General features: G+C 36.5%; 1 protein-coding gene across 4 annotated transcripts in view; it reads left to right on the plus strand.

Moving 5' to 3' along the window:
- Nucleotides 1-21,930, plus strand: part of LOC150110420 (eukaryotic translation initiation factor 4B-like) — a 277,691-nt gene that overhangs the window by 28,341 nt on the left and 227,420 nt on the right. For all 4 annotated transcript variants that reach the window (XR_016548405.1, XM_090393633.1, XM_090393645.1 and 1 more), the window contains exon 2: nt 13,684-13,821. Coding sequence is in view for 3 of the 4 variants with exons in the window: in XM_090393633.1 (XP_090249759.1) it covers nt 13,684-13,821 (138 nt within the window). In the remaining variant the exon portion in view is untranslated. The remainder of the gene's footprint in view (nt 1-13,683; nt 13,822-21,930) is intronic.

A 21,930-nucleotide genomic window follows, 5' to 3' on the forward strand; every position in this document is an offset into this window, starting at 1 on the left:
TTTGAAATAAATGTTTTATTTCCAAAACTTTTTTTTTTTTTCAAAACCATTGAAATAAATGTTTTATTTATTTTTGATGCTTTAAAACCTGTTTTAAAGCATCAAAAGTCCATGTAACATTACTTATGTGCGGCAATGCTTCAGGCGATCACATGGTAAAACTCATGCTACTTTATAAATCCCTCAATCTTCGTGCAGTGAAAACCTAAATAAGAGTGCTTTACCGGTATATCGGACGGCAAATAAGAAAGCTTGTAACTACGGATTTATTTAAAAAATGGTTTCTAAACTGTTTTGTACCAAGTGTGGAAAACTGCTTAAGCAGAAAAATCTAGATTTTAAAGTTCTGCTGATGTTGGATAATGCACCCAGCCATCCGAAAGATTTGAATCACCCAAATGTCAAAATAATTTTCTTGTCACCAAATGCAAGTTCATTACTTCAACCGTTAGATCAGGGAATTATAGCTACATTTAAAACTAATTATTACATCAGGAAATCATTGCAATGGGTTTTGAATAAAGTCGACGACGAATCTATCAAGTCATGGAGGCATCGAAAATTTTTAGTTTTTGACTGTATTAATCTCATAGCTGTTGGAAAAATATATGGCCAGAGTCAGTTCAAAGCGAAAATCTAATCAAGCCATCAGGAGTATTGTTGATGATAGCTGATGAGCTACAGCCAAAGAGAATAGAAGTTGAATTGCAGGATAGAGAAAAGAGCACATTTGAGGCCATTTGGTGTGAGATTGTGGCTAGCAGAACTAAATATACAATTGGGTGCTGCTATAGACCAGGTGATGGAAAAGATGGTGGTGCCAGTATGCACAAGCAAATAGAAGAAATGAGTGAAAGGAGGGTAATTATTATGGGAGATTTCAACTATGGTCGCATTGATTGGAGTGAGGAGAGGACACACGGGAGGAAGGAATTGGATTTTATGCGGTTATTAAGGGATAACTATCTGCGACAGCATGTAATGGAAAATACTAGGGGTCAGAGAGTGCTTGACCTAGTAATTACATCTGAGGATTTGGCTGTAACAAATATGACCACATTGCCACCAATTGGTGAGAGTGATCATAGGGTCTTGACTTGGGAGGTGGCTAAAGGTGTAGAATTTTCAATTAAGACAGGGTACATGTGGAATTATTGGGCTGGAAAGTATGACAAGCTTAGGAGTTTGATTGGTTCAGTGCCATGGCATATACAACTGCAAGGACTAGAAGTTCATAGTGCATGGGAGGTAGTTAAGAAGTGTTTGCATGAAGCAATGGCTGACTGTATACCTAGAGTCGGAATAATAAATCAAGTAGGGATTAAATGGATGAACAACACCATTAAGTTTGAGCTGCAAAAAAAGAAACAACTATGGAGGGAATTTAAGGAGAAAGGTGACCGGCAGGCACATGAATGGTATAAAGCTCAGGCCAGAAGGGTAACGAGTGTGGTAAGAAAAGCAAAAAAGGATTACGAAAGAACATTGGCCATGCAGGCTAAAGAGAATCCTAAACAGTTTTTTAGATATGTAGCAAGTAAAAGGAAAAATGTACATGGCAGAATGATTTTAAAGAATGCCGATGGCAGGGAGGTAACTGAATTAGTTGATATAGTTGAGTTACTGAGTGAGCACTTTGCAGGTATATATCATCCAGGTGGTGACATTGCAGAAACGAATGTACCAGTAGATTATACGGGAATTGTGGTGAATGAAGTGGAGGTGAGTAGTCTATTGCATAACCGTGGGATTGGATGGTATACCAGCTCGTGTCGTACGAGAAGCAGCTAAAGAATTGTCAGTACCCTTGACCATTTTGTTTAATTTGAGTCTCAGGTCTTGGTTAGTCCCGAGGGAGTGGAAAGAGGGGAAAATAGTTCCACTGCATAAAGGTGGTTCCAAGACTGCTGTTGTAAATTACTGACCGATTAGCATATCAGGAATCATTGTCATGGTCTTAGAGAAATTAGTCAAGAAAAGAATACAGGATTGGATAAATGAAAATGGGATATTGTATGGGGGACAACATGGTTTTGTGAAGGGTAGATCATGCCTCAGTAACTTGCTCACGTTTTATAACACAGTGACGGCTGAACTGGATAGGGGTAATTGGTTTACAGTGATACTACTGGACCTTGCCAAGGCCTTTGACAGGATACCACATGGAACAATAATCAGTAAACTGGAGCAGATGGGGATAGATATAGGGTTGGTGAGATGGATAGGAGGGTGGTTGAAGGAGAGATACCAGAGAGTGGTTTATGCAGGATTGGAGTCTGAAAGACGGCTTGTGACTAGTGGAGTGCCACAGGGCTCTGTTCTTGGACGACTGCTTTTCAATTTTTCATCAATGATATAGGAAAGGATTTGAGAGGAAGTGTTCACTTGTTTGCTGATGATGCAAAGTTGGGTAGAGCAATTGTGAGTGCACAGGATGTCAAAATTTTACAGGATGATTTGGATAGTTTGGAGGATTGGGCTAGGAAAAATGGATGTCAATTTAATGTGGCAAAGTGTGAGGTTATGCACTTTGGTGAAAAGAATAGCAGCAGTATATCGCATTGGTGGAACCGTACTCCAGGAGATTGATGAGGCCAGGGATTTGGGAGTGTTGGTGGATAGGGAATTGAAGTTTAGGGGACACATTGCAAAAGTGACTAAATCAGCTCATCAAATCACTTGGCTTCTGAAAAATACTTTAACATGCAGAGACAAACAAGTTGTTGTTCCTCTGTATCGAGCCTTGATAAGACCCCATCTGGACTACTGTGCCCAGTTATGGGCACCAGGGTTTCTTCGTGATGGAGAGGAAGTGGAGAGGATCCAGAGACGAGTGACCAAGATGATAGCAGGTCTGTGGAATGAACCTTATGAGAATAGGTTGAAGATTTGTGGGTTGCAAAAATTGGATGATAGGTGAAGGAGGAGTGATATGATTGAGACATTCAAATTACTGAAGGGTTTCTATAAGATAGATCCAGAAGATATTTTTGAAAATATGACTGGTTGTGGGAGGATTAGGGGCCATGCATGGAAGCTGGGCAAGAACATGGTTGACAAGGGAGTTAGAGCTAGGTTTTTTACTTGGAGAGTGGTGAATGAGTGGAATAAGTTTCCAGAGTCTGTGGTGGATGCTGTGATAGTGAATGAGTTTAAGGCGAGGTATGATAGATACTGTATGAATGTCGAATAGTTGTTTTGACATGATATTAGGGGCTCCCTCGATGAGTCTGTCGACTTATTGGAGTTGCCCGGAACAACAATAATAATAATAATCAGAAAACAGAATGGATGCAATAATAGAACTTGCTAAATCTCTAGGAGGGGAATGTTTTGATGATATGAATGTTGAAGATATTCAAGAATCACTGGTGGAAGAAGAGACTGATGAATGGTGGAAATGGCATCTGGGATAAATCAGATTAATTCAGAGGTCTATAGCACAGATGGAAGCAATGAAATAAAACATTTTACCTTAAAAAGCATAAAGAATGGCCTAAACTTAAGCGAACAATTGGAGTTATATTTTCTAAATGAAGATCCTTCCACTAAAAGAAGCACAGAATTTAAGAAAGAACTTCACAAGTGCTTAACTCCATACAACGAAATTTATAAAGATCTCTCAGCTAAAAGCAAAGTCAAAAACAACAGATTTTTTGCAAAAAGTAGAGCGTAGAACTTAAGATGCTGCTGAAGAAAGCTCAGAAGATGAGGATATTTTGCCAGAAAGAAAATGCCCTTGTTTAATGGTGCTTAGTAGTGATGACGAAGAAAACATTATGTAATAATATTAATATGTAATACTTTTGATCAATTATTGTTTTAATAAACATACATTTCTCGTAGTTATAAAAAGAAAATAGTTTTTTTTTAACTTTTGAAACCTAACCATGTTATACAGGGGTTACACCTGTATATTAATAATTATGATCGTTTACTTATTTATTTATTTTTTATTTTTTTATTACACACAAATTTACTATAACATAATGTAGTTTCCATGTGAGGCTTTCAGACAAGCATATTGCTTCTTGTCATCCATTTTACTTACTTCCAAGGCTTGCCTTGATAGTAATTCCTAATAAATCACAATTTTTTCACAATAACGTCCCCCCCCCCCCATGTTTCAAATGACTATATAGGATATCAGTGCCATATGTGGTTAAGTATTAAGAGACAATATTATTTTCATGGATATCTTCATAGTGGGAGCATGTACTGACCGTTATTCACACAATACTTAATGCACTTCTTCTTGAACTCATTCACTGATGAAAATACAGTAATACTCCAAATAAATTAAAGATGCCAAGAAATGATATTCTTGGTTTAATCCTTTATCCAAGTGTAATTCTTTTTTTATTACAAACACACAAATTTACTATAAGATAATGTAGTTTCCATGTTAGTCTTTCAAACAAGCATATTGCTTCTTGTCATCCATTTTACCTGTTTCCAAGGTTTGCCTTGATAGTGTTGAAAAATTAGCTTTTCTTTTATGAAAATTCTAGTTTTTAAAGTGGTAACTATTTTGCTTGTAAAAAAAAAAAAAAAAAAGTAATACTCCGCCTTACAGTGCTTTTCAGTTATGACCAGTGCCCATTTATATGGTGCACTGGTCATCATCATGAAATTCCTGCCATGTACCCTCAAGGGGTATACAGGATATGATAGTACTACATGAAAAAAATTACATCATTACTAACTTCCTATCTACAATTTTCCTCCAAATCAGTCTGTTACTTGTCAAGACTCCAGCATTATCAGATCTTATATTTCTATCGTCTAAGGCACTTTGTACCATATCAATCCACCTATATCTTGGTCTTCCTCTGAGTCATTTTGCTTCCAACCTGGCAGAGAACACTTGTTTTGCTAATCTTTCCTCACCCATTCTGTTCAACTGACCATAACACCTGAGATTAGCTCTACTAACGCATTCCTGGATGCTGACAATGTCAAGTTCTTTCCTAATATCCTCATTTTTAATATGATATTGCCATTGATGCCATCTGTTCACGCCTCTAATCTTTCTCAGGACTCTCATATCTGCAGTCTCTAGTCTTTGGTCGAGTGTTTTACTTCTGACCCAACTCTCAGATCCATAAGTTAAAACTGGTTTGAACACTATCTTGTATACAGCTAATTTAGTGTTCCAACTAATTTCTCTCTTATTCCATATGAATTTATTCAATTGACTTCCCACCATACCAGCTTTGCTGATGGGTCTAGATGTCAGATTGGTCAACTAGATTCAAGATTGGCTGTCTGATAGATATCAGAGAGTTGTGTATGGTGGAGCAGTTTCAAGGAGGCAGAGGGTTACAAGTGGGTTCCCACAGGGCTCAGTACCAGGACCTATATTGTTAACCTTTATATCAATGACACTGCAAGGGGATATTCAGTTGTTTGTGGAGGATGTGAAGCTGGGAAGGATTATTAGTAATAGTGCAGATGTGGTAGCCCTGTAAGAGGATTTGAATAAGCTAGATAGATGGGCAAATGAATGGGGGGTATCAGTTTAATGCTGCAAAATGTAAGGTCTTGAGGTTTGGGAAACATCGATGGGATGCTGCATTCTCTATGGGAGGAGTTATACTGGACAGAGTAGGGGAGACAAGAGATCTGGGGTTGATGATTGATAGAAACCTGAAATTTAGGGGACATATTGCAAAGGTGGTGAAGGTAACACAGAGGATTGCTGCAATTATGAGAAGGACACTGACCTGCAGAGATAAAAGGGTTATCATCCCATTGTATAAGTCTCTGATCAGACCACACTTAAAACTTTCTTACATGTTATTCTTTTCAATATGAAATTCAATTTTATCCTGCTCAAGACTAAATAGTGATCACTTTCAATTTCAAATTGTCTGTACACTCTGGTGTCCTGCACCAGGGAGAAAACATCACTATCAACAATAACATAGTCAATGAGACTTTTCTTATTCCTTGCCTCTTCTCTCCATGGGAATTTGTGCACATTTTTATGTTGGAACATGGCGTTAGTAATAACCAGTCCATGTCCTGAAAAGAAATCCAACAGATATTTGCCATTATTATTAGCTTTGCTCTTTTCTCCAAATTTTCCCAAAATATTTTTGTATGTCTCACAATCATTTCTTACTCTGCTATTTAGATCCCCAACAAGGACCAACTTTTCCTTTTTCATTGTGTCAGTTGCTTTTTCTAAAGCATCAAAAATTCCTTCACGTCTACCTTAGTAGAACCTTCTGTGGGACCATAGGCACAAATAAGTCTCATTGTCCAGTTCCCCATTCTCATATTTTCCCACATTACTCTGCTTGAATCTGACTGCCATTCAAGAAGATTAGCTCGTATTTTGTGTTGAATACTATGGCTACTCCTTCTTTTCCTTGATTGGCATTGCCTGAATATAACATTTTGTATTTATTGCTCAGAACGATCTCACCAGTTTTTGTCTTTTTTGTTTCAGTCACCCCCTATTATGTCGATCTGGTACTTATCTAATTTCTCTTGTTGATAGTACCGATCTTTAACTCTGTTGATGTTGAGTTGGGGTGTGTTTTCAGATTTGTTCCAGTAGCTGACTTTTCGCTGTTCGCCCTGGTTCCCTGGCGAAAATAACGGGGGCCTTGTTTAACCGGGCGATGCCCCAGCCAGCATGAAATTAATTTTATCATGTTGTACCATCATTTTTTATTTTGGTTTAACCAATAAGAATACAATTTGGTCTGCTAAATCCCAAATTGCCAGCCCATTCTCATTCGTTCAGTATCCAATAGATACCCCACAGGGTGCACCACGAGAAGGTGAGGATTGGACATTAGGTCAGAAGCCCTGGTCGGTTCTCTGCATTCCTTTAAAGGCTATGTGGAGGTCTCCTCTCAGTTATACAGCTTTGACCCTTAAGCACCCCTGCACTGGTCGGCATCATATCGCTCATACGGCGGTTTTAGCGATATAATGCCCCCTTGAATCAGCCAACAGCCAGTGTGCAGTTTTCTTGAACTGCTTATTTACTACATCGCTGCTCACTGCAACTCTCTGTGTTTTGGTTTTTACTGTGAATTATAAACTATTTCTAACTATTATTTTATTATGTTGTTGTCAATAATGAAAAAATATAATTCAGAGTGAGGAATCTGTTGCTTTTGGTGAAAAGAAGACACGCCTATTACGTTAAATAGTAAGATTAAAATTATTAAATTTAATGATAGTGATTTATTAAACACTGAGATATATGCAAAATAAACATACCTTGCAGTACTGTTATCTGACAATGCTAATTGCCTGTTGAAAAAATATATGTCTGTACTTTATTGTTTCATGACTTTATTTAACAAGTCTTGAGTTTTTTTTTTTTTTTTTTTTTTTTTCCATATTGGGCCCATATACGAGAGGTTGGCTGATCAAGCTATAGTACTTGAGTACTGTATATGGGGGTAGTGGGTTGGAAAGAAGAAACTCGTTGACATTTGATTTAAAAGCTTGTATATTGTATTCCTTGGGAAATACGTCAGGAGGAAGACTGTTCCACAGTACAGCAGTAATAGAATGAAGGAGGAGGAAAAGAGACTTGTTCTGTGGATTTCAAGGTATACTGTGAAAGAATGTTGGGAAGCAGCTGTATATGTTAAAACAAAGATAATGTGAAATATAAATCACATTTAGTTAGTACTGCAATTAACTCTAAGTGTGACAATCTTATTGCTGAAATGGAAAAACTTTTAATGATGTAGAGCAAGCGATGACCAAACTGGTTGATATATTCCCTTCAACTAAGCTATTTAGAATTACTCTTATGTTTGCAAAAATTATTCTAAATTTTTCATTTGTCTGATGTAAATTAATGCTTTAATTATGTCATTTATGCAACATATATGACTGCTAAAAAGGTTATTAAATCATCACATATACACGAGTGGAAAAAAAAAAGCAGTGGTTTTGTTTGTGACTGTAGTGTGGAACCTAACATTTTGTGTGACAGGAATATGTCTGTACTTTGTTGTTTTCTTTATCAGCTAGATGTTGTAGTCCTTCCTTGAAAGGAAAGAAATAGGTGGAATGAAAAAGCAAGATGAGAAGTAGTTCATTTTAAAGTTTGAAGCTGAAATGTGAATTGATGTTGACTGCAACCTCATGCATATTTTTTACAGGAACGTGAGGAAATGGTGGAAGCTGGTTAGCAGAACTATGTCTGTGAAAACACATATATGAAACAAAGCATAGGTCAGAAACAAAATGTCTGTGCAAAACTGAATCTGTAAGAGAGAGAGAGAGAGAGACAGACAGTAGTGTCATCTCTTAACTGGATTGCCCTCTTCTGGATATCATCCAGGCTTTTTTTTTTTTTTTTAAATTGAGAAGTGTTTCATGCACCATCCTAATTTGAGCACATCTTCTTCGGCTGAGCACAATGAATGTGCTTAGCCCAAGAAGAGAAATCTAATCTTGTTTAAATATCTGGATATTAACAGGTATTAACAAAAGTAAAGAGATGATTCCTTTCTTTTAGTGTTGCAGAGTGGTCAGCATTCATTTTAGAAATTATGGACTTTACAACCGTGTTATATACAAGGACAAGCTGAGTTGCATTTCACACAGTATGCTAAGAAACAATGATTTGATCAAATCATTGTTTTAAGATCATCAGATGATGACATTAATATGAAGGTCGAAACGTTGGGAAATTAAAATAATTATCTATAACACGGTTATAAAGTCCATAATTTCTAAAATAAAGAGATGTTTTTTTTTTTGTTTTTTTTTCTCCCAAGAAATAAGACAGTTATGTTTTGATAGCATTGAAACTAAAACAGTTGTCCTTATCTTATTGAAGAATGGCAAGGAGATGAGTGTTTAAGGTGCTGATTATAAACCCATCATAAAGCTTGGAATGTTTTGAGCCTTTTTGAGAATTGTTAATTAAAGAATGGAGTACAGTCATTTGAGGTTAGTAAGAGAAGGTCATTTATGTTTGGCAAGAAGACTGATATATATATATATATCAGTCAACCATTCTTCATTCCATTGGGAAGTTTGTACTATTTCTTATTGTTTCATGACTTTATTTAACAAGTCTTGTGGGTTTTTTTTTTTTCCCCCCATATTGGGCCCATATACGAGAGGTTGGCTGATTAAGCTATAGTACTTGAGTACTGTATAACTGTATATGGGGGTAGTGGGTTGGAAAGAAGAAACTCGTTGACATTTGATTTAAAAGCTTGTATATTGTATTCCTTGGGAAATACGTCAGGAGGAAGACTGTTCCACAGTACAGCAGTAATAGGATGAAGGAGGAGGAAAAGAGACTTGTTCTGTGGATTTCAAGGTATACTGTGAAAGAATGTTGGGCAGCAGCTATATATGTTCCAATGGGCTTAATACAGAGTGGGGGGAATTATTGATGCTGTTTCAGATGAACATTTTCCATGGAAATATAGAATATACAAATTGCAGAGACTAAACATCTATGTGAAAGTGAGGGGAGTGAGTTGGTAAGAGATGGGTCATTTTTCAGTTAATTGCTTTCCTCTGTATTGAGTTAAGCATTTTGAGGGATCTTTTAGGAGCCCACTCCAAATGTGGGAACAGTATTCAATAGCTGGGGGAATTTCTGATTTGTATAAGGTTAACAGCTGTTTAGAGTAATGTCTTGAGCAAAAAAGAAATCCTGAGTTTTTGGAAGCTGAGGATGCAATGGTTGTGATGTGTTTATCCCAGGAGAGGCCTAATGTCAAGTTAATTCCAAGAAGAGAAATCTTATCTTCTCTGGAAATTTGAGTGTTATCAAAAATAATACTGGAGGGGGGGGTGCTTCTTTTTTGTTGGAAATAACACAGAACTGAGTTTTACTAACGTTGAAGTTGATGAGGTTATCTGAGCCTCATTGGAGGATGGCTTGGAGGTCAGAATTAAAGGAGGTTGTGGTTGATATTCTGTGGGTTGAAGTGAGTTGTGTAGTGTAGGTTTATCAAATGAGAGGGGAGGAGTGCAATGTGCTGTGATCTGCAAAACTCTATTGGGTTGAAGGTCAATGGAAGTAGCTCATTGATATACAGAAGGAAGAGGGTCAGTGCGAGAACTGAACCTTGTGGGACCCCAGCATTAGTTGGATGGTGAGAGGATAGGTTTCCAGACAGAAAGCTGACAATTCATCTGCAGAAGTCCTGAGACACCGATTGATGGGAGTTTGCTTAGTAAGCTTTTGTGCCAGACCCAGTCAAAAGCTTTAGAGATATCAAGTGCAACCATTTGGGATTTGCCAAATTTCTTCATGGCATTTGTCCAGTGATGGGTAATGTATAAGAGTAGATCTCCTGTTGATCGGCATAGACAGAATCCATACTGGTGGTCACTTAATAGCTGGGTATCTTCAAGATAGAGTAGGAGTTGAGAATTGATGGGTTTCTCCATCACTTTAGATAGGACGGTAGTTAGTGCCAGCGATTCCCTTTTTTAGGAATGGGTTGAATATAGGCCATTTTCCAGGCTTTTGGGATGTATACCAGTGGAGTAAGAGAGTATGTACAGGTGGCATAGGATAGGAGTCAGTTCTGCTTCTCAGATCTTCAGGACAATTGGAGGAATGCCATCAAGGCTAGGAGCTTTTTTTGTGTCTAATTATCCTGCCAGAAAGAAGTCAAAAGGATACAGGGGGCATTGTATGTTGGGCAGTTGAAATGACTAGGGGGGGGGGCATTTGCCATTGTCAGTTATGCATGCATTGGAGGTGAAGTGTGAAGCCAGGAGATTAGCTTTTTCTGTGGGTAATGTTGCAATTGAGCCATCTGAGTATGATAGGAGTGGGAATAGTGTAGGGCAAAAGTTATGACCAATTGCTTTTGGCAAGAGACCAAAAGGCATGGCTGCCATTTGGACAGACTGCAAGTTTCCTGCTTTTTGCCCATTCACATTCTGTTTTGGAAGCTTTCTAGCTTTTCCATAAACAGATCTGCACAGGGGCGGCAAAAGGGGACTGCCCATAGTTAAGCCATTTAGTTGCTCATATATCGTTTCATTCCATTTGTAATAATTAGATTTAAGGCAGTGACAAAACAGACATCCTCTCAAAATTAGACCCACAACCTTTAGTGTGGTGGAGGTTTGTAGACGATGTCTTCATAATTTGGAGGGAAAACAAAAACAGCTCTTTTGGGCTTTTTAACCAAAATTAATTCTTTTCATCAAAAAATACAATTCACTTTGGAACTGGAAAAAGATAATCAACTACCATTTTTGGATACCCTAATCAAGAAACTAGCAGATGGACATATCAAACTAACAGTCTACCGCAAACCAACACACACTGGACGCTACCTTCAGTGTCCAGTATGTGTTGGTTTGCGGTAGACACACACTGGACGCTACCTTCATTTCATGTCAACTCACCATATTTCCCAGAAGCTCAGCATAATACATATGCTCAAAAATAGAGTTACAAACATCATCTCAGAAGAAAAAGAACTCTATGATGAAATTACTCATATATCAGAGACATTAATAAAAAAATGGCTATTCAAAGAATCTAATCAACAAGGTTCTTCATAGAAACCCCCCACAACAACAACAACCTACCATCACTCAATACAGTTCATCCTTAGTTATTCCTTATGCAGGTACAGTGTCCGAAAAGATCGCAAAACTTTTTAAACCTTTCAACATCAGAGTTGCATTCAAACTGGTCAAGACTGTCCGTCACATTTTAAGATCTCCAAAAGATATTAATCCTTTTTTTCAAACATGCTGGAGTGTACAACATCCCATGTGCTTGTGGTCTAAACTATATAGGACAGATGTCGAAAAAAAGAACATATTGGGGATGTTAATAACAACAGAACAGACAACTCAGGTCTAGCCCATCATTTCGCGATTACTAACCACATCGTTGATTGGGATAGCAGCTCCATGCCTTACCAAGAAGATTTCCCATTGTAAAAATTTCAAAGAAGCCTTTTGTAATCCTCCATTCTGGAGAAATCTTAACAGAAACCAGGGAATGATAATAGCTGACATATGGAAAACCTTAATAAGATCACTCAGTCTGCCAGAATTTAATTTCGCTCAAAACTACAGAACGTGCTCTCATAACAGTGACTAACACAACATGCTCCATGCATGTAATGGAATGTTACACGTTCTGTTTTAATGTTTAATTTATATGATAGTGTTGCTCCATTTTCTCTGTACTAGCCACTTTGAGCTTTTTCTCTTATCGTTATAAGCCCTGAAGAAGCCGGACAGCCCCGTCGGCAAAACTTGTTGGTATTAGATGTTTATAAATCATGGTCAATTAAAGATCAATATACAGGGTGTTCGGGATAAATTTGACATATTTATAATTAATTATATTTTTCCGTAAGTTACATGTATTAACACACACTTCTCTTCATTTAAAAGGTTGGACCCTTCTTCATTCATATACAAGATGTCAGAAAGGATGGATAGCTGGAACCCACCTGAATCATGGAAGAGAATAACTTGTATCATGACGATTCGTGCCGGTCATCAAAATAAGGATATTTCGACTGCTGCCCAATGCTCCCTGAATACAGTAAAAACAATCAGGCATGAACTAGAGACTTGCAATGGTGACTACGAGGATGTAGCAAGAAGAAAGATCCCTAGCAGACGATCTGATTGCGTTCGTACAGCAGAATTCCTCGCAAATCTGCAGGAACAGGTGTTGAAGATCCCTTGCATTGGAATTCGGGCTTTGTCACGTGAAATGAATGTTGCAGCCTCTACTATGAAGCTTGCACTCAATGAAGACCTCCGCTACTACTCATACAAGCGCCGCAAAGGTCAGCTGCTTACAGAAAAGGCCCGTGAAAAACGTTTGATAAACGCGAAGAAACTTCTAAGCAAAGTGAAACATCCTGCGGAACCACAAACAATCTGGTTCTTTTCCGATGAGAAAAACTTTTGCCAGGATCAAAAACACAACACGCAGAATAACAGATGGCTTGCATACAGTACAAAGGATATTCCTCGTGTAATGCAGACTAAATTTCCCCAAACTGTGATGGTTTTCGGATGTGTATCCTCTGAAGGCAATGTGATGCCTCCGCATTTTTTCCAAGAGGGCCTCAGGTTGACTTCAGATGGCTACGTGGAGTTGCTAAACACTGTAGTCAAGCCCTGGATAACAAGGGTAGCCAATGGTAGGCCGTATGTATGGCAGCAGGATTCGGCCCCTTGCCACACCTCTGGGAAAAGTCAAAAATGGTTGTCTGAAAATTTCTACGACTTCACCAGTCCAAATGTTTGGCCTCCAAACTCCCCAGACCTTAACCCCATGGATTATTTTGTATGGGGCGCAGTTGAAAAAGACACCAATCGCACTTCCAGTAATACAAAAGCCCAGTTAATGGATAAAATTAAAAGTTTTTGCGGCCCTTCCCAGGGAGACTGTAGCATCAGCTTGTTCGAGGTTCCGATGCAGGATTGAAGCTGTGATCGATGCTAATGGTGGTTATTTTGAGTAAATCTTGTTGATAGTATTGTAATTAACTCTGCCTGTAATGTTTTTTTGTCAATTCATTAAATTTAATAGATACAAAGAAGATTTTCTTTTTCCTTACGAAACTGTCAAATTTATCCCGAACACCCTGTATATTTCAATTTAATTATATGTTTGAATGACCAAATATAATTTAAACAATGAACAGTCTTATTTTATTTATTTATTTTTTCTAGGAAAAAGTAAGCGTAAAGTAAAAGGAAAAACTCTAGATTTAAATACGTTCCTAGGAGAAGATCAAGATGCACCCTCTGGATTTGCTGTGGTTCGTTGTTCTGATTGGGCTGATGTTATGGAAAATGAAGATGTTGATGGTTAGGACAACACCTATTTAAAGTTTTGAATTACTTAATGTAGATTGTTTTATGCAGTCACCTTACAGTTTTACAGTTTCATATTGGTACTATTTTTTTTTTTTTTTTTTTTTTTGTTAGCTTGGATGATTTTTATGAATATACTTCATAACTGTATTAAAGCTTGAAGATCAGAAAATATTCATGAACTTATAATTAAAAGAAAAAAATTCACACAATTTAAGTATAAGGCTACATTGTTAATTACTAAAAGTTGATTGTATTAATTGTATTAAAAATGATTTATTACAAGCTTCCACAGTGGATAGAACAAGTTACTTGATCCTGCCCATTATAGAAGCTTTTAATTACTCACTGGAAAAATAGATAAATAAATGGGGGGGGGGGGGATTTCTCTACTGATAAGAATAAATCAATATGTAAATTATAGGATAGTGCCAAAATATATATGTATATCCAATTGTATATATGAAAACAAACATCGTATATATGTAAACAGCAACTTATTTCTTAAGATAAGGTAATAACATTGTATTAACTCACCATGTAACTTATGCTATTTGACCAAAACTCGATAATAAAATAATAATAATGAAGTAAAAATGAAATGAAATAAAAGTCCTTTATAATAAAAAGGCTTAAAAATAGGACTTTTTAAAGACATCTGGGCAGCCAGTCTCCATTCCTCAAAACTTCTTTCAGGAGGAGGGGGGGGGGGAGTATGACAAACAACTTGCCCTAAACTCATATTATTATCTGTAATGGTATACAAGTTCTGTATGTTAGCTGAGATGATTTGAGATGCATGATTAAAAACCATACTTGACCAAAAAGTAAATCCGGAAAACAACAAATAAATAAATAAATTCGCTAGTCAGGGTGTGGATGTCAGCCTCGGCAGAGTACCATGGTCAGCTGATATGTATCACAGTTGCATATTTAGTTTTGTGCAACTTTTTTTAGTCTAATCAGTTTATAAGCTTTTGTTAATGCAGTGGAGCATTAACATTTTTATCCTGTGTAAATACCAGTGTTGAGGCAGTTTCTTACTTTTAACTGTGAGATGAATTTCATCACCTGGTGGTGTGAGATCACCATGCTGCTTATTTTGAATGTTTAAAAAAATTCCATGTTCAGTCTATAGAGAAGAGTTTATGAATTATGTAAAAAAAAAATAAAATAAAATATAAAAAACTTAAGCTCATCCAAAGTATTAATGGAGTATAGTTTTGAATGTGTTAAAACAATTTCTTTTGTGCCATTGTCAAATGGCTCAAATGAAATGTGCTATTTCACTCCTTACTGATAAAGTGACAGTAAGGAGTGAAATAGCACATTTACATTGTATCCGTCACAGAACAAAATGGGAACTAGAACGACTGGAGAAATAAGTATTGTGTGGTATAGCAGGTGGGAGAATGGGGAAAAAAAAAAAAAAGTGAATCCTGAAAGTATGAAAGTGCGAGAAACTGCAAATGAGGATATGGTATTGTATGGAGATTTGAATGTAAGAGGTATATTTAATGAGCAAGTAACAAAAGCAGGTTTCCCAGGTGTAGAAGAAATCAAGGTTGTTGGTGATGTTTTTAGCTTGCAGAAGAGAGAAAGAAATGAAAGAGATGATTGTTGTGGCGGGAACAAAGGATTTGAAGAGGTAAAAATATGCAAATGCAAGATGATCGTTATGGGAGAATTTAGCTAAGGGGACATAGATTGGAGGGAGAAAAGAGGTATGGCAAGATGGAAGTAGAATTTATACAATTTCTAAGGGATAATTCCATGAAACACCATGTTGTAGAAGGGACAAGGGATTTGAGACTGTTGGATCTGATAAAAAAAAAAAACATCAGAAGATATATCCATAAGTTGGAGGATTGACTATGCAGTCTTGTTCTGAGAAGTTGCCAAACATGTGGAATTCTCTGTCAAGAAAAGCTTATGTTGAACTATAAAGCTGGTAATTATGACAGACTTAGGAGTCATCTTGAAGTAATGCATGGGAAATGATCAGAGATTGTTTGAGGTGAACATTATCAGACTGCATACCCAAGGTCAAGAGGATTAACCAAGTGGGAATTAAGTGGATGAGCAGAGATGTAAAGCAAAAGCTGGAAAAAAAAAAACTATGGAGGGAATATAAAGAAAAAGGTGATGGGCAGTGCAGAGTGAAAGCAAAAAGGGTGACTAGTTTGGTAAGAAAGGCCAAATCAGATTGAGAGAAAATTAGCTAAGTAGGCCAAAAGTAAACCCAAAAGAGTTATTTTTGTTATGTGGCAAGTAAGAGAAAATAAGATGACTTTAAACAGTGCTTATGGTAGAAAGGTGACAGAGGCAATAGAAATAGTTGCATTGATGAGTTGATTTTGCAAAAGCATATTATCCAAGTGGAGACTTTGCAGTTGCTGATATGATACATATGCATATCAAAATTGAGGTAAATGAAAAGGAGGTGCTCAGCATATTGAAAAATATGAATGTGAATACAGCAGTGGGACTGAACATATCAACCCATCAATTGCATGAATGAGCAAGAGAATTGGCATTACCTCTGATGAAGTTGTTCAATCAAATCTCAGCTATGACAAGGTTCCAGGGGAGTAGAAAGAGGGTAAAATAGTTCCATTGCATAAAGGTGGCTCCAAGACAGAGGTAGCAAACTACGAAAACCGATTGATATATCAGGAATCGTCATTAAACTATTGGAAAAATTGGTTAAAGGTAAAATCCAACATTGGGTGAATAGGAATGCATTACTCTATAGTGGGCAGCACAGCTTTGTAAAAGGTAAGTCCTGTGTTAGTTTGACAGAATATCACATGGAAAACTATTATAAAAGTTGGAACAAAAGGGAATGGATATGTGGGTGGCTGACAGAGAGTAGTAGTATATGGTGGAGTGGAATCTAGGAGAATGAAGGTGACCAGTGGAGCACCTCAAGATTCTGTACTAGGACCACTACTCTTGAATTTGTATATCGATGATATAGGGAAAGATTTAAGAGGGGGATATTCAGTTGTTGGCTGATGATGCAAAACAAGGGAAAGCATTAGTTGTTAAAAGTGATGTACATATCGGTTGCTGGTTGGGAAGAATATTGACAGTGCATGGGAAGCATTTAAGAAATACTTAAACACTGCAATATCAGAATGTGTCCTGAAAGTAAGAAGAAAAAATAGGATAGGAGTCAAATGGATGAGTAATCTTATTAAGCAGAGATTCTTGAGAAAAGGATGATGTGGAAGGAATACCGTCTGCATAAGGATGATGTCCATTATGAAATTGTAAGCAGCAGGCCAGAAGAATCACAATTGTTGTACGGAAAGCTAAGTCTGAGTATGAAAAGAAACTGGCTCTGCAAGCTAAAGGCAACCCACAAGAATTCTATCAATATGCTGCAAGTAATGAATATGAAAGAATAACTCTTCTGATTGCAGATGGTGTGAAGGTGACAGATGCAAAACAAGTTGTTCAATTGATGAATGCCCATTTTGCTAAAGCTCTCAACCTGGTGTATGCAACATTGAGTTCAGTGCTACCTCTTCTGAAGAAACTCAGATGTTTGAAGAGGAGGTATTAGAGCTATTGCACAAACTGAATAAGAATTCAGCAATAGGGACTGATGGGATATCAGCACGGGTGCTAAAAGAGTGTTCAGCTGAACTGGCCATTCCTTTGACCAGACTATATAATTTGAGTCACAGAAGAGGGAAGATTCTGCAGGAATGGAAAGAATATATGATAATCCCATTGCACAAGAACAGTGCAAAGATTGGTATTTTCAACTATCAACCAGTAGGTATCTCAGGAGAGTTGAAGATTTTGGAAAAATTGGTTAGAGGGCACCTTGGAAGTTGGAATTCCACTAAGAAGAGGGTCAAGTCTAGATTTTTCTCTCATAGAGTGGTGCATGATTGGAATGGATTGCCATTGGATGTAGTATATGCAAGCAGTGTGAGTGAATTTAAGAATAAGTATGATAGCTGTGTGTGATATGTGGCCTCCCTCGATAACTCCCTGACTTGTCTCTCTTAATAATAATAATAATATCCTGCAGGATGATTTAAATATTAGCATTGTGTACAAAGGATAATGATTGTCGGTTTAATGTTGCAAAATCTAAGATTATGCACTTCAGGTTGAAAAGATTGCATTTGGTGTATCATATTGATGGTATTGAATTGTAGAAATTGATGAGGCCATGGACTTGGGGATAATGGTGAACAGAGGGGTTGAAGTTCAGAGGACACATTGCAAAAATTGGTAAAATAACTCAAAGGATTTGGATGTTGAAAAATAAAAAAATAAAAAAAATAGGTAAAAATAGGGAAGTTATTATCCTTCTTTATAAGGCTGTAGTTCAGCCACATCTTGACCACTATGCACAGATTTGGTTACCTGGGTTTCTTGGAGAACCAGGAGGTGGTAAAGAAGATTCAGAGACGAGTGAAAGCTGGTAACAGGTCTGTTTAATGCTCCTTATGAGGACAGGTTAAAGGTTTGTGGATTGCAAAGTGCAGTTGATATTCAGAAAAGAGAAGATTGATAGAAACTTGTAAAATATTAAATGGGATTTATAAAACATGTACAAATTTTTTTTTAATATATGACAAGTGGTCAGAGAACTAGGTGGGTCATCTGTGAAAGTTGTGTAAGAATGTAAACAGTAGGGGGTGTATGTGAGATCAGATTTTTTTCACGAAAAGTGGTGAATGAGTGGAATGAATTACCAGAATTAATGAATGCCCTGACAGTGAATGAGTTTAAGAAGTGTGTCAGGATTTCTGTATATAATTGTTAGTTTGGGTGTCCCCCCATGGAGATAATGTATAATAATAATAAGCATTGGGTTACATTTGTAGGATCAATATACAGAAATTACATATTTCGAGAAAATAGAAAAAAAAACTGCAAAAATTCTTTCACAATTTTTTAACTTTCTGCATGTATTCCATCATTGATTATGAAATAAACTAATTACCATGTCTGCAGTCATCATCGTCATCATACGTATCAAGGATTTAGGCCTAGTATGGCCTGTTCCGGCCTTAGTAGTCATCGTTTAAGAGGACGTCCTGGTTTTCTTTTTCCTAATGGCTTGTACTTTAAGGCTTGTTTTGGTAATCTTTCTGTTTTCATTCTTTGAACGTGTTCCATCCATCTATGTTTATATTTTTTAATTTTTTCAATTACTAGTTCTTGGTTTAATTCTTTCATAATATCTTCGTTTCTTTTGTGATCAAATAGGGTATACTTTGCAGTTTTTCTCATAAACTTCATTTCTGCTGTTGTTAATCTTTGTTTGTCTTTTTGTTTTATTGTCCAGATTTCGCTTCCATACATTAAGACCGGTAGGGCTAATGTATTGTATACTTTTAGCATGGTTTGTTTTTGAACTAGGTTTGGTTTAAATATAGAGTTAATTACTCCTGTTATTTTTAAATATTTTGCAATTTTTATGTTTATATCTTTTTCATTTTCATATGTGATCATACATCCTAGGTAGTTAAATGAATTCACCTGTTCTAAGATCTTGTTATCTAATACTATTTTAGTTCTTGCTGGATCTTGTCCTTTAAAGGCCATGGTTTTTGATTTTTCCGTTGATATTATCATACCATAATCTTTGGATATCTCATTTAGATTTAAAATAGCTTTCTGTAAGTTATCTTCAGAATTTGTAATTATTATTTGGTCGTCTGCAAAGAGGAGAGTGTTTAAGTTAACTGTAGGTGAAAGTTTAATTCCTTGATGTAAATTTTTACTCCATTTTATTATTATTTCGTTTAAGTAGATATTAAAAAGAGTTGCTGAGAGGGGACATCCCTGTCGGACCCCTTGGTTTATCTCTCTTGTATATGATAGCTCGTGATTTAATCTTATTTGTATTTGATTATTTTCATATATACTTGTGACAGCTTTTAGGATATTATTTGGTATTTGTCTTTCTTTTAATATGTTAAATAATATGTTTCTTTTAACTTATGTCTGCAGTTCGTTTAGTTATTCACATTATGCTTGAACACTCTAAAATGAATCATCTATCTCCAATCCTTTTATGTTTCATTTTCCATTTTGACAAAATCAGTGATAAGAAGTGATATTGCCTAAAGACTGTTCTTCTCAACTTTTGTTGAGAAGAACAGTCTTTAGGCAATACATATATTTTCACAATGATTTAGAGGAAGACTGCAACAGACTGAACCCTACATCTTCAAGCTTGTCATGTTCAAAACCACATATTGTGGTTTTCAATCACATGCAGAACCAGATTTTGTCAAATTTCATGATAAGGAGATAAATTGTTGCTTTTTTTTTTTTTTAGCATTATCTTTTGTGTAAATTATTGATGGAAAGTTTCTTAGAATAATGAATATGATATGTAACCAAAATAATATTTTCACATTGAAAATCGTTTCTTCACAAGTCAGAACTGTCTTTATTGATTGTTATTGATAAAAAAAAATGCTCAGCTTATGTGAAGTGATACCTCACCAGTTAAGTTTTCATTTATTTCCACTTCCAAGGACTAATAAAATCTCATGCAAGCAGTATTTAGAAACTGAGGATTATGAGTAGTCTCTCTCTCTCTGTGTGTGTGTGTTATTTATGTAAATCTCACTCATGAAAAGTTGTAAAGCTATAGCATATTGGTATGAGCAGCTCAGGGCACTTTATCTACAGACCAAACATGAACTTTTTCAAGCCACCTGAATCATCCAGTTGGATTCATCTACTGAGAGATTTCATTGTCCATCCCTCCCTCCCTGCATTATACTACAATCATGAATGTTAACAAACACCAAATTATAATATCATTGTTGTTAAAATAAAACTTTTTTTTTCCAAACTACCCTAACCCTCCAATTGGATTCATTCACTGACTTCATTGGTCATCCCTCCCTCTACTATACTCTCATCGTGAATGTTATCAAGACATTATATCATCACTGTTATTAAAATAAAATCTCTTATATAAATGCAAAAAAAAAAAAAAAAAATTGCCACAATAACAAAAATACACCTAAAAAATCCAATAAAACAACAAAATTCCATGTAAAAAACACTTCCATTTTGACTTCCAGCATCTGAGCGGTGGGGGAGATCTCAGTGATATCCACCATTAGACACCACACAGACATTCAAGTCTGATCTTTATTCATTATTGAAACTCAGCCAGCTTGTCTCGGCTTTCCATATAACATCTTTCATACCTTCTCTAAGAAGAATGTATTTTTTTCAGGTATGGTATCCCATGTGAGCAGTTATCAGACTTGGAATCCTCTGGAATATAATTTGGCTCAAGATTCCCTTGCCTCACTTTATTGCCTTCATTTGGTGTCTTTACCATTCTAATTCTGGTGACCATACTGACATTTTTCATTATTTACTTCTGAAATTGATCACATACAGTTTAATTACTCAAACAATCAGATGATAAATCAGATAGGAGTTAGATGAATAGCTTCATTAAGCAGGAATCGCGCGCACGCACGCACACACACACACAAACACACAAACACAAAGTTGCAGAGAGATTTTAAACTGAATGGTTGATCAGCATGCTTATGAGCAGTATAAGGCACAGGCAAGAAGGGTGACCAGTATGTTAAAGAAGGCTAAAGCTCATTATGAGAGAAAGCTAGCTGATAAGGCCAAAAAGAAAACCTAAACAGTTCTTTTGCTATGTGGCAAGTAAAAGGAGAAATGACTATGGCAGGATGACTTTAAAAAAAGTGCTGATTGTGAAGAGATAACAGAACCAAGCCAAATAGTTGAATTACTGAGTGGGCATTTTGCAGGAGTGTACCATCTTGGTGGTGTAACATTGACTGATAGGAGAATAGAGGTTGAAGAAATGGAGGTGTTTAAAATATTGCAGAACATCAATACAAACACAACCATGGGATTAAATGGACTGTCGGCCCATGTATTATGAGAATGTGCAAGGAAATTATCATCTCCTCTGACCAAGCTGTTTAATTTAAGTCTTAGTACTGGGATGATAGCAGTGGAGTGAAAATAAGGCAAAATAGTCCCTTTGCATGAAGGAGGCTCCAAGACAGAAGTAACCAATTATAGGCTAATCAGCATCTCAAGAGTTGTGGTTAA

Source organism: Typopeltis vanoorti, chromosome 1 (assembly GCF_054136105.1).
Source record: "Typopeltis vanoorti isolate ZY-2024b chromosome 1, IOZ_Tvanoo_1.0, whole genome shotgun sequence".
Lineage (NCBI taxonomy): Eukaryota > Metazoa > Arthropoda > Arachnida > Uropygi > Thelyphonidae > Typopeltis > Typopeltis vanoorti.